We start from the raw sequence: 14,616 nt of genomic DNA, 5'->3' as shown, positions 1-14,616 counted from the left end.
GTTTAGGCCTAAATGGATGTCAGATGAATTAATGAGACTCATAGCAGAGAAGAAAAATGTGTGGAATGCACATAAATTATCAGGCAACACAGAAGCCTGTGGTAAATATAAGCTAGTCTGTAATCAAGTCACAAAGGAGGTTAGGCAAGCAAAGGCAGATTATGAGAAATCTTTGGCAAAGCTTGCAAAGAAAAACAGCAAAGACTTCTTTACTTGTGTAACCTCTAGAAGGACTGGGTTGAATCAGATTGGTCCACGATATCGACGGTTTGATTGTTGACGAACCTGCTGAGGTAGCTGACAAACTGAGTGAGTATTTTGCATCTACATTCACACATGAGGAAGTCTGTAGGTAAGTGGAGGCCAAAAGCTTGTCAAACACTAGTAGTGAGCTAAATGATATTGTAATAACTGAGAGCAAAGTGGGGAGAAATTGAACATAAAAAGGCACCTGTGGTAGATGGGATTTATCCAGTTATATTAAAGGAAGTAAGCAAACCTTTAGCCATATTTATTAGAATATCCTTGGATTCAGGTGAGGTCCCCACAGACTGGAGATGTGCGAATGTATTTTCAATTCACAAAGGGGGATCAAAGGGTGACACGAGTAATTACATTCCTGTTAAATTAACTTCTGTTCCAGGGAAAATAATGGTGTCACTGTTTAAAGAAGTAATGCAGGATTGTATAGACAAACTGCAGTTATAGTTCAGAAACAGCATCAGTTTGTTAAGCAGAAATCTTCACTGACCAATTTGATTGGATACTATGATGTAGTCACAAAGGACTGGTTGCAAAAAATAATTTTAATATCATATACAGTCACTACTTGTATAACACGGTAGTTGTGTTTCTAGAAACCCTCGTGCAATATAAATAACAAGCCCTATGGGAAAAATAGGGTTAGGTGCTGACCCTGACAATAAATAATCATAATAAAATATGTAATTATTTGTGTAATAACAAAATACGTATTTGATTACAATTATATGATTATTACATAATAAAATATTGCTAATGCTTTTGCTTCTATCATAAGCAAACTTGTTCTTCCTTTGAACAAGTTTCTTTTTTCTCTGTGACTGAAGTATCTTCACGAGAACACTTCTTATCACACTTTTTTTCAAGTATTTTACTCATTTTTAGGGAATAAAGCAGAATTACAGTATAAAAAGAACAAATGAGGAGGCATGCTTGATACACGTAAACAAAGCAGCGTACATGTAGCAACTGAATAAATAACAAGTAAAGGCAGAAATACAATATTATTGCCTCACATGCTCACATTTTACTAAAGCACATTTCTGGAAGACACTACCATAAAAAAAAGTATTTGCAGTTTCCGGTTTATTGGTTGTTCCTACTAGTGGAATCAGTTATAAATGGTTAGTAATAATAGTAGTAGTAGCAATGGAGGAATGTAATGCAAAAAAGCAAGCATATGAGCTTATGTAGTATCGCCCCAAAAAAAAGAAGAAAAAAAACAATTTTACACATCCATTCCCTCTAAAAGTTTGTCCAGTTCCTCCTTGAATTTATTTAAGCTATCAACTTCCATAATGACAGATGGAAGTTTCTTCCACGGATTAACTACCTGCTGGCTAAAAGCAAATTTCCACACATCTATTCTACAACTGTCTTTCCTAGTTTGAATTTATGTACCCCTCAGGTTCGTAATCTGAGCAAGCGGAAGAATTCCATCAGAATTCAGCATTCTCAACCCATTTAAGGCCTTATACACCTCAATCAGATTGCCTTGCAGGTGCTTAGTCTCCAGCCCCTGCAATTTGCAGAATTTAAGCCTTTCTTGGTAAGAGGACTCCTTTGTTCCCCTCACTAATCTTGTTGCCCTTCTCTGTACATGCTCAAGCAAATCTATATCCTTCCTAAAATGAGGCCTCCAGAACTGTACGCATTACTCAAGTTGTTGCCTAATACAAAGGGGGTGCCTCCTTAGCCAGGTGGAAAGGAGCAGCAGTGCGTAGCACACGCTTCTTGATTAGACTGGGGTTCGAGCCCGTCACCACCAAATACGGAGGATGTGGAAAGGTCAGGGAATGACCACCGCATATTGCCGGAGAAATATGGCCTTAGTTGCTAATGCTCCTAAAAAAAAATAACCAAACCTAATACAAAGGAACAATCACATCCTTTTCCCAAAGGAGGTGATTATCTACTAGCAGAATTCCTATTTATCATTGACAATACCCCATGACCAGCTCTGGCAGCCTGTCTGCGTTGCTCAGAAAACTTCATATCTGACTGCACAATTACTCCCAGATCTTTTTCATTTTCTACCACCCTAAGTGTAGCCACACAGTTGGAGGCACCTCCATAGCCAGGTGGGCAGGAGCAGCAATGTGCAGCACATGCTTCTTGATTTAGACCGGGGTTCGAGCCTGTGACCACCAAATACGGAGGATGCGGAAAGGTCAGGGAATGACCACTGCATATCCCCGGAGCAATATGGCCTTAGTTGCTAATGCTCCAAGGCGCACTATAGCCTCAGCAGCTTATGCGCCATTAAACCTCCATAACACACACACACACACACACACACACTAATGCTCCTAAAAACCAAAAACAACAACAACAGCCACACAGTTGGTAGGTTTCTCTGGGGTTATTTCTACCCATATGCAATACTTTGCATTTGTCAGTTGTAAGCTCCATTTGCTCAAATTTTCTAGATCCTATTGCAGTAACACACTGCCATTATTTTGTATAATTTGCAAACTTTGACATTAAACTTGATAAACCTTCATCAATATCATTGATAAATATACAAAACAACAGATGGTAAACTCGATCTAATTACATTTACGATAATACCGATAGCTGGAATTCAGTTGGTTTTTTACATTATTAGGGTGAAATGTGTTTCACCTTCACTGAAATCTTCAATCATATAAAAAACATAAATAAATTTTAAGAATCTTGTCTTCATTTCTATTGTGTTGCGTTCAGTTGGGATGATTTCCACATTTGACTGCCATTTCTTGTAAACACAGGCGAATCGTGCATAAGTGAATTTGGTTTGTGTTATATATGACATCCTTCCCCTATTTATAAATCGTGTTTGATGGAATTCGTGTAGTGTAAATACATGTTACATGAGGACTGACTGTACTTGGATTTTAGGGAAGCTTTTGATACTGTTGCATATAAGACTGCCGTGCAAATTATTATGGAGCAGTGTGGCATTAAGGGCAAGTTTCTGCTTTTTGGATAAAGGGATGGTTGAGTGGGAGAAACCATAGTGATAATCAATGGACACTGCTCTTCGTGGACTAATGTTGTTAGTGGAGTCCCCTAGGTTTCAGTGTTTGGCCCATTATTGTTTTCTGTATTTATCAACGATATTGATGAAGGTATATCAGGCTTAAATTTGCAAATAATAGAAAGGTTGGCAGGGTTGTTAATGACAGTATTGACAGTATGCTATTGCAACAGGATCTAGAAAAGTTAGGCAGATAGGCTGAGAAGTGACAACTGAAGTTTAACATTGACAAATGCAAAGTACTGCGTATGGGTAACAGTAACCCCATGGTAATATACTATCTGTATTAGTATATTATCAGCAGTAATACACTGGGGGAAATTGGAAAACGAAAAATACCTGGTGGTAATTGTGCTGTCAGATATGAAGTTCTCTGAGCAGTGCACACAGGCAGCCAGGGCAGCTACTGGAGTTTTGTCAATGATATACAGGAATTTTTCTAGCAGGGATAAGGGGGTGATTATCTCTTTATCAACAAGATTGGAACAAAAGAATGCTCCACCAAGAAAGGCTTTAATTCTGCAAATTGCTGCTTCTGGAGACTAGGCACCTAGAGGATGATCTGATTGAGGTGTAGGTAGTGGCATGTGATGCAAGAAAGCATGTGTATGAGCTTATGCAGCATCAGCCAAAAAAAAATTACAAAACAATCCCCTCTAAATATTTGTCCAGTTCCTCCTTAAATTTATTTAACCTATCAACTTCCAGAACGACAGATGGAAGTTTGTTCCAGCAATTAACCACCCGCTGGCTAAAGGCAAATTTCTGCACATCTATTCTACATCTGTCCTTCCTCCATTTCAATTTATGCTCCCTTAGGTTCGTAATCTGAACAAGTGGAAGAATCCCACCAGAATTCAGTGTAAAAGTTAAAAAGTAAAGTGCAGCCATTATCAACCCACTGCAGGATGGAAGCCTCCTCAACAATTCATGCTGAGGGAAAATGGACCATAATCTGCCACGCTGGTCCAGTGCGGGTTGGCAGGTCGACCGTATTCAGCAGTCAGGGGCTTGAACCCCGGTCTACTCAAAGAGCGTGTGCTACTGCACTCCCGCTCCTGTGCTCAACCCATTCAAGGCCTTGTATACCTCAATCAGATCACCGCACAAGTGCCTAGTCTCCAGCCACTGCAATATGCATAACTTAAGCCTCTCCTGATAAGAGGATCCCTTCATTCCCTTCACCAATCTGTTGCTCTTCTCTGTACACGCTCAAGCAAATCTACATCCTTCCTAAAATTAAGCCTCCAGACCTGCACGCAGTACTCAAGGCGTGGCCTGACCATTGCCTCCTTTTCCCTGCTGACAAAATTCCTGTATATCATTGACAACACCCCATGACCTGCCCTGGCAGCCTGTCTGCATTGCTCAGAAAACTTCATATCTGACTGCACAATTACTCCCAGGTCTTTTTCATTTTCTACCTCCTTAAGTGTAGTACCACACATTGGTACATTTCTCTGGGGGTTACTTCTACCCATATGCAGTATGTAAGCTTAAGGCTTATTTAAAAAAAAAAAAAAAAAAAACACACTCGGGGAACGAACGCTTATACACACAGTAAGAATAGTTATAAGTCACTATGGAAATTTACGGGCAAGACCATGATACGCGAAATTACGGTGAACATTTCAACTTAACAGAGGGGAGGTCAGTCAAAATTTCAGGGTATGCCGGGAAACAGTGGATATATAAGGACGGGTTTCAGTAGCGTTAAGTTAGTGTGATACAGAGAGAGTAATACAGGTAGTGTTAAAGGAGGAGTAGTGTTAGAGGTGGAGTTAGTGATACAGGTAGTGTTAGAGGTTGAGTTAGTGATACAGGTAGTGTTAAAGGAGGAGGTAGTTCTGGAGAGGTAGTCTTGTCTTAGTAAGCGTAGTCATGGAATTATTGGAGATAGAAGTTAGTCAGGAAGCAGCGAGATTTTGCTGGATTTCAGAAAGGAGAATTTTCCAGCCAAAGGGAAAGGGTTATTTGGAGTCAACTAGGTTAAAAGCAGCCAAGAGGAGTCGAGTTGAGTCGAAGGGAAGTTCAAAATTAAAAGCCGGATATTAGATGTGAAAGCTGTTAAAGAAAGTGCGGGAAGGTCAAAGAGCTGGTTATAAAACACTGAAAAGTAAAACTTATCGTAAGTACTGTTTTGTATTATTGTTTCTAGTCATCCTAAATGGAAAGAAAAGGCATTCTGAAATCCTAAGTACGATTAATTTGTCTAGCCTAAGAAATAGCTGGAATAACAAGTTGAAGGTTGTAAAGGAACTATTAGTTAGATTAGAGAAGAGATATACTGTATGGATTTATTGTAATTGTTTTTCCCAGAGGGAAACTTCTGTAAAGGAGCTCTTATTCCATTTAGTAAAGAGATATACTGAATGGATTTGTTGTAATTGTTTTTCCCAGAGGGAAACTTCCGTAATATGAAAAGTTTTGTTGATAAATCTTTGTATGTATGTAAGTCAGTTTCTATAATTAAACATTTTAAATTTATCCTGTGTGTTGTTAATTGCCTCACTCAGATTCTAGCTAAGAATAATAGTAATCCTGAAATTTTCTGAAGCAGTCAGTGGCCCAAAAGGATAACAAGAGTTACCTATTAAAATTAAAGTAGGCATTCTCCCTAAAATTAACATAAGAAAGGAACTAAATAAGAAAAGTGGTCACCTACAATTGGCGTGCCAGAAAAAGGGAGAAGGAGCGGAGCTTACAAGTACTTTGCATTTGTCAATGTTAAACTTCAGTTGCCACTTCTCAGCCCATCTGCCCAAATTTTATAGATCCTGTTGCAGTAACACACTGCCATTACTGCCATTCACAACCCTGCCAACCTTTGTATCATCTGCAAACTTCGATACTAAGCCTGATATTCCTTCATCAATATCATTGATAAATATACAAAACAACAGTGGACCAAACACCGAACCCTGTGGCACTCCATTAATAACATTAGTCCATGAAGAGCAGCACCCATTGATTACCACCCTCTTTCTTCTCCCACTCAACCATCCTTTTATCCATTGTAGCAACTTACCCTTAATACCATTCTGCTCCAATTTGTACAGTAGTCTTCCATGCACAACAGTATCAAAAGCTTTTCTGAAATCCAAGTATATGATATCAAAATTTTTTGCATCCTGTTCCTTTGTAACCACATCATAATAACCAATCAAATCTTTCAGACAATCTTTTCTTCAAATCTTCCCATAACAAACCCATGCTGTGTCTGAATTATTGCTGCAGTCTTGTCTAGATGATCCTGCAGTGACTCCATTATTTTACCCAGAACAGAAGTTAAACTAACTGGTCTGTAATTACTCATGTCACCCTTCGATCCTCTTTGTGAATTGGGGACACATTTGCATATCTCCAGTCCGTGGGGACCTCCCCTGAGCCAAGGATGCTCTCATAATTATGGCTAAGGGTTTGCTTACTTCCTTTGCCGCCTCTTTTAATATAATTGGATAGATCCCACCATCCCAGATGCCTTTCCTATGTTTAACTTCAACAATTTCTCCTCCACTTTGTTCTCAGTTATTACAAAATCATTAAGCACCCTGTTACAATTTGATAACCTTGTGTCATTTTCAAACCTTAATAACTCCTCATGTGTGAATGTAGATGCAAAATACTCATTCAGTTTGTTTGCTATCTGAGCAGGATCATTAACGGTCGAACCATCAATATCAAGTGGACCAATCAGATTCATCCCCTTTTCGAGTTTGTATAAGTAAAGAAATCCTTGCTGTTTTTCTTAGCATCCTTTGCCAAAGATTTCTCGTAATCTGCCTTCGCCTGCCTAACCTCCTTTGTGACTTGATTACAGACTAGCTTATATATATCATAGGCTTCTGTGTCGCCTGATAATTTATATGCATCCCATGCTTTTTCTTCTCTGCTACGAGTCTCATTAGTTTATTTGACAACCATTTAGGCCTAAATCTTGAACAATATTTCTTAATAGGTATGAAACGTTTAGTAGCTTCCACTATTAATTCCTTGAATGCTTCTCACTTATAATTTGCTGTTGGTAACATCATCAGTTGGTCCCACTGTACAGAATTTAAAAACTGTCTGAGAATGTTTGTGTTTAAGGGTTTAAATGGATTGAGAAAGTTTAATGATGGTGGGATTCTTCCTCCTGTCAGATTTTGCACTTGAGGGGACATAAATTCAAATTGAGGAAATGTGGAAAGACGGTTGCAAAATAGATGTGTGGAAATTGCCTTTGACCAGTCAGTGGTTGATTGCTGGAACCGACTTCCATCTGTCATTGTGGAAGTTGATAGCTTAAATAAATTGAAGGAAGAACTAGACAAACGTTTGGTAGAGGTAATGGATAGGTAAAATGGGAAGTGTTTTTTTTTTTTTTTTGGGTGATGCTGTATAAGCTTCATTCTTGCATCATATGTGACTACTAATGCTAATGCTAATTCAGCTTCGATGTGCAAAAGTTTAACATTATTCTTTATTAAATGGGGCTCCTAAATGCCAAAACAGAATCAAAAGTGCTTGCAAATGTTTCTTTTATTTTTTATGATCAGGACTAATTACATAATTTGTTTTATTTAATTATCAGAATGAATTTTTTTTTTTTTTTTTTTTCAGAAGGAAACTTTACATGTTAAGCTAGCAAATGTGAGAAAACGTACCTCCTCAGAAAGTTCTGTATCTAATAAACGTGCACGTACAATGGAGTCACTGTCTTCTTCTTCTTCGTGGACTTCTTCGGGGTTACCATCATTAAGTAGCTTGAGCTTTCCAAATCTGTCTTCAAAACCTATTGGATCACCATTATTTCATACGAGTACACCATCAAATAAGCAGTCAACTTCAATTCTGAGACCAGTGTATGTTCCAAGATCTGTAAGTATTTTTAATTGCATTTTTCAAAATATTTTTTTCTGGTTAATTTGCACACCAATCACTTGGCAAAAAATTATCAATGTCTGAAACAAAGACTTTTAATTATCACTGCATGGTGAAAGTTGCTCATATTGTGCATTGTAATAGGTTCTTCCAACCATAGTATCCACTCATCAGGGTAAGGATTTTTATCACTGTGTAATCTTGTTACTACTAACAAAAATTTTGCAAAAATTAAAAATAAAATATCTTAGTAAATTAACGAAAGAGTAAATATATCAAGATCTGTGCACAGAGATAAATTAAAAGTGATAGAACCCAGAATAAAATATTCACTATGAAAGCAATAAAAACATGGAGCATCTTTTAAAATGAAGTGTGTGTTTTTGTAAATGATGGTGAAAACAGCACTTGGTAAAGGGTAAACAGATTGCATTAAAAAGTTAGCGCAATAAAACCACATTCAATTAAAAAATGGTAGAGCAGATAATGGAGAGATGTGGGCTAGTCAGAATCTGGATATGTAATATCTTCTTCTTCCAGTCACATAGTTCCCTGAGGAGTTGTTGTGGCCACCAACAAATTCCTTCAACTGCATTGATCATGTGCTATATGAGTGGCATTGCAAAATGTCATGCCCAAAAGTTCACTGATTCCATCCTTCCACCTAGTTGCACGTCTTCCTTTAACAACAGTTTTTGGAGTTGGTTTTGTTATGGTCTCTGTGGCATCAGATAATGTGATGGTATGCCATTGCCTACCACTTGGCTGATTTTGAAAGGAGCTGGCTTTAATTATCATGCATCACACGAGATCCTCTTGAAGAGGAAAGGTGACTACAGCAGAGCCCTGCTTAGTGCAGAAGGCTGATTAAAACTGGTTTTTGCCTGGTTTCCAGAGGTCGTGTATGTATATAAATGGATATATATTATTCATTAGATTCACACAAGTAGTTATTATATCTTCAGTCAATGAATTTATTCATAAGGTGATGCTATTATCCCTCTTTTTCCTAATTTGATGTCTAATTAACGTCCAGTATTTCCAACTAATGATGTCGAATATATTTTAAAATAATTTTCTCCCAAACCATAAAGCACACAACGTTTCCTTACCATAAACATATTTTCATGCTGATTCACACAGTCTTAACTCCCAATGAATACATTTCTTTCTTACATTTTAAAATATTCCTACCTGTATTTCAAATTTACACTCCTGTCATATGGCGTTAACCCATGCACTAAAGACTACATTTGGAGCTCACTAGTAGTCATTATGCTATAGAAGCACAGCTTCCATCATAGGATGCATACATGTCCCCCTATTGCAATTAATATTGGGACTTAATGTAAAAATATGGAGTGCTTTAAGGTCATTCCCATAATATCTGTAAATGAATCTGGAAATTGTGGGGATGAAGAGAGAAAAAATTAGCATTAGTAGAGGCATACGATGCAAGAAAGCAAGCTTATGCAGCATCAGCCAAAAAAAAAAACCCCTCCCATTTCATCCCTCCATTTGATCCAAATGCCTGTCCAGCTCAGCCTTAAATTTATTTAGGCTATTAGCTTCCACAACAAAAGATGGAAGCCTGTTCCACCAATCAACTAACTGCTGGCTAAAGGCAAATTTCCGCACATCTGTTCTACAACTTTCTTTCCTCAATTTGAAACCGTGCCCCCTCAGATTCTTAGTCTGAGCAAGAAGAAGAATCCCATCAGCGTTCAGCTTGTTCAACCCATTCAAGGCCTTATACACTTCAATCAGATCACCTCGCAGGTGCCTACTCTCCAGTTGCTGCAATTTTCAGAACTTAAGCCTTTCTTGGTAAGAGCACCCTTTGTTCCTCTCACCAATCTTGTTGCCCTTTGTACTCGTTCTAGAAACTCTACATCCTTCCTAAAATGAGGCCTAAAATTAACCTTGTATGAAAAATGTCATCCTTGTGTTCAGACACACAATTGTATTATGTATGGTGTTTAGATACTAATAAAATGAGCAAGAAATGCTATATTACCGAAGGATATGCTCTTTTTTAATGTCCTCTTTAACTTACCAACCTTTATTTATACCACAACATAAAAATGGTTATACATTGTATTCTTGAACTGGAAGGCAATTATTTGTAAAAACTGAAGGAAAAAGCAATAGCCTTTTGCTAGAACAGTTTTAAACGCAAATTTATTGCATCTTTAAAATTTAAGATTTAACAATTTATCACTGTAACAGTTCTTTGGAACTGTTATAGTGACTGGAAAGGGATTCCCTTGTGTTACAGGTGTGTACTGTGGAGGACTCATTTTAGAAAGATGTGTAGAGTTGCTAGAACGAGTATAGAGAAGGGCAACAAGATTGGTGAGAGGAACAAAAGGGTTCTCTTACCAGGAGAAGCTAAATTCTGTAAGTTTCAGCATCTGGAGACTAGGCACCTGCGAGGTGATCTGATTGAGGCGTACAAAGCCTTGAATGGTTTGAGCAGGCTCAATCTTAATGGGATACTTCTGCTTGCTCGGATTTAGAACCCGAGGGGGCATGGATTCAAATTGAGGAAAGACAGTTATAGAATAGATGTGTGGAGGTTTGCCTTTAGCCAGCAGGTAGTTGATTGATGGAACAGACTTCCATTTGTTGTTGTGGAAGTTGATAGCTTAAATAAATTTAACGCTGAACTAGACATTTGTAGTGACTGGATGGGTGAAATAGGAAGGGTTTATCTTATTTTATTTTTTTATTTTTTATTTTTTGGCTGATGCTCAATAAGGTTGCTTTCTTGCATTATATGCCTCAACTAATGCTAATTCTAATGCTAACTTGCCTGGTGAGGTTGGCAAAAGGACATTCATATGAGGAAAGACTTCAATTATGTGGGTTGCAGAGCTTGGAAATTAGGCACCTTACTTGATTGAGTGTTTAAGGCTCTGAGAGGCATAAATAAAATGAACAAGGATGAAATTTTCATTATAAATGATTCTAGAACTAGGAGCCATAATTTCAAGTTATGGGGGGGGGGGGATGTTTTGATTGTATTGTAGGAAGTTTTATTTTAGTCAGCAAGTTATAAATTACTGGAATAAGTTACCTACATGGGTGGTAGAGGCTGACAGTTTGGGGAAATTCAAAGGACAGCTGGATAATTACCTATGGGAGGAGGGAAATGCATAGGTTTTCTATTTCCTTTTCTCTTATCAATTATTATTTTTTTAAAATTTTCTTTTTATTATTATTTTTTATTTATTCTTTTGTTATTTTATTTTGTTCAAACTACCTTGGTTCAAACTACCACCTCGACGACTATACACCTGGACCTCACCACAAGACTCTGACAACAATATCGTCAGGAATCAAATTGACTACATCTTAATCAACATCAGATATAAGTCAAGTGTCCTCAATGCAAAAACTTACCCCGGAGCTGACATATCATCAGACCATAACCCAGTAACAGCAACACTACGTCTCAAATTACGAGCAGTCAAACGCACAAGCACAACAAAAAGAATCGACCTGGAGAAACTGAAGAACACCGCCAACAGACGACAAGTACAGCTTCATCTCAACACTACAATCCGATCGATCGAAGCAGTAACAACAGACGTGCAAGCATTCGGGCGTTCACTCAAACAGTGCATCAATGAAACAGCAGAAACCCTGCTAGGACATCAGGCGTCGAAAAAGAAACAACGGTGGATGACCCAGCACATACTAGACCTAATGGATGAACGGAGAATATTCAAAAACAACAACAACCGGGAAAAATACAAAGAAATACAACAAAAGATCAAACAGGAAATCCGGAAGGCGAAGGAAAAATGGATGGAAGATCAGTGTGCAGAAATCGAAGACCTAATCAAGAAAAATGACAACTATAACCTGCACAAGAAGCTTAAAGAAGCTGGAAACATCTACAAACCGGCTCCTATCCCAAGTTTATATACGGACAACAATCAACCTATACTAAGCAAACAAGCCAAACTCGACACCTGGAAGAGCTATATATACAATCTGTTCGGCACCAACAGAAAACCGGCAGAAACGCAACAACAAACACAGGAAGACAATCTCCACATATTAACATCTGAAGTGGAACATGCCATCCGAATAACAAAGCCAGGCAAGGCCTGTGGACCTGATCAGATTCATGTGGAACTGCTGAAACAACTAGACTACAGCAACATCCAACAACTAACGAAATGGTTCAATCAAATCTACAACAACAACGACATTCCATCCGAATGGCTCCAATCCATCTTTGTGGCCCTACCAAAAAAGGCTACCAGCCGGAAATGCGAAGACTTCAGGCTGATCAGTCTAATGAGCCAGGTGCTAAAAGTCTTCCTCAAGGTGATTCAGCAAAGGATAAGATGTAAGTGCGAAAGTGCACTAGGAAACACACAGTTCGGATTCTGCAGGGGACTAGGCACCAGAGAAGCAATTTTCTGTTTACAAATATTGCTACAAAGGTGCTATGAACATCAAAAAGACGTGTATATATGTTTTATTGACTACGAGAAAGCCTTCGATTCAGTAGACCACGACCGCCTAATTGACCGACTGAGAAAACTTGGGCTTGAAAACAATGATATCAACTTTATTACAACTCTCTACTGGAATCAAACAGCCCGGCTTCGCTATGACAACGATCTGACAGACCCAATTCCAATAAAAAAAGGCGTCCGGCAAGGCTGTCCATTATCTCCCATTCTTTTTAACATCTATTCGGAAATGATCTTCGACCAAACACTGGCTGACAAGAACATCGGCATAAAAGTTAACGGACACTACATCAATAACTTAAGATATGCCGATGACACAGCACTAATAGCGGATTCAGAACAAGATTTACAGACCATCTTGAACGAAGTGGACATAGAAAGCCAAGCATGGGGGCTACGAATCAACAAAAAGAAAACAAAGGTGATGAAGGTCAGCAGGACTGCAAGCAAAATCACGATCAAACTAAACAACGAAAAATTAGAGCAAATACACCGCTTCAAGTATCTCGGAGTGCTCATTGATGACCAGCTGAACCATGAGGCCGAAATCAAAAGCAGAATTGAACAAGCCAGGCAGGCATTCACCAAATGGAGAACCCTCCTCACCGACAGAAGCTTGAACATCGTGCTCAAATTACGCACATTGAAATGCTACATCTGGCCAATACTGCTCTACGGTGTAGAAACCTGGACTCTAACATCAGCCACTACAAAAAAGCTCCAGGCCTTCGAAATGTGGCTCTACCGAAGAATGCTGAAAATTCCGTGGACAGCCAAGATAACCAACGCACAGGTCCTGCAGGACATGCACACGGAACGGGACCTGCTCAAAACCATCATCAGCAGGAAATGCAAATACCTAGGTCACATCGCTAGGAACCAACAAAAATATCACCTACTACCACTCATCCTGGAGGGAAAGATCGAAGGCAAGAAACGCCCAGGCAGACCGAAAATGGCATGGCTAGATAACATCAACACCTGGCTTCACATGACAACAGCACAAATTCTACACGCAGCGCTAGACAGAGAACAATATCAAAACGAAGTCGCAAACGCCATTCGGCAGCATTAAAGAAGAAGAAGAAGATTTTATTTTATTTTTTTTTGGCTGGTGCAGCATACGCCATATGTTTTCTTGCACCGTGTGGCCATTGCTAATACAGGTAACCCTCATATAACACCGTAGTTAGGTTCCTATAAAGTGTCATGTTGTGCGAAACTGTGTTATACGGGACTAAGAAAAAGTACAAAGAGGGGAGGGTTACATTTCAAAAGCTAACAAAAATACACTTTTTCGTTAACAAAACTAACAAAAATATGCCATTATAGATTTTGTGTATCTTCCACTCTCTTTAAAAGATCAGTAATATGGGTTTGTTTGCTTTGCTTGGTAAATCTTTGTGAATTTCATCATATGGAACTAAGCATTTTTGAAGCTCCCTTTTGAACTTTGGGCTCCAAAATTAGTAATACAAGTATTAGTAATACAAGCAGCACAATCAACTTAATCCTGTCATGACCTTTGTACAGATATTGATGTATTTATTGTTTTATTAATTTAATAAATATTGTTTTTTTTTTTTTTTTTTCATATAATTTTTTTTTCAGTTTTAGTTAATAGTAACAAGCAAGTAGATCTTTAGCTTTTTCTTCTGCAAATTTAAAAAAGAAAGCTAATAACCAAATAGTTTGGTAGTTCCACTTTAGCTTCTGATAGTAAAGGAAAGTTATATATTGAAATTAATATGATTATAGTAATGTTTTAATTACTTCAAAATATGGCTTGTCATTAGTTCAAAATTATTCCACTACCTTCACTTTCAAAGCTAATTTCATCTGTCATTGCTTGCTACCTAGCTGCATTGAGCTATTTCATCCTTATGTATCATGTTATGCGATACGTGCACCGCATTTTTAATCTTTTCTGGAGTACATACATATACATATATACATATTATTCTTGTGTACACCCGAGGG

At 38.2% G+C, this 14,616-nt stretch overlaps 1 protein-coding gene across 2 annotated transcripts in view; it reads left to right on the top strand.

Moving 5' to 3' along the window:
* The window catches only part of LOC150085518 (uncharacterized), a 384,896-nt gene that overhangs the window by 147,096 nt on the left and 223,184 nt on the right, over positions 1-14,616 (top strand). For both annotated transcript variants that reach the window (XM_090373310.1, XM_090373309.1), the window contains one exon: positions 7,883-8,140. In XM_090373310.1, coding sequence (XP_090229436.1) covers positions 7,883-8,140 — 258 coding nt within the window. The remainder of the gene's footprint in view (positions 1-7,882; positions 8,141-14,616) is intronic.

The sequence above is a fragment of the Mastigoproctus giganteus genome, chromosome 5 (genome assembly GCF_048544385.1).
Source record: "Mastigoproctus giganteus isolate SK-2022 chromosome 5, ASM4854438v1, whole genome shotgun sequence".
Lineage (NCBI taxonomy): Eukaryota > Metazoa > Arthropoda > Arachnida > Uropygi > Thelyphonidae > Mastigoproctus > Mastigoproctus giganteus.
The sequence above is the reverse complement of the archived record's forward strand: the minus strand, read 5'-3'. Positions and strand labels throughout refer to the sequence as shown.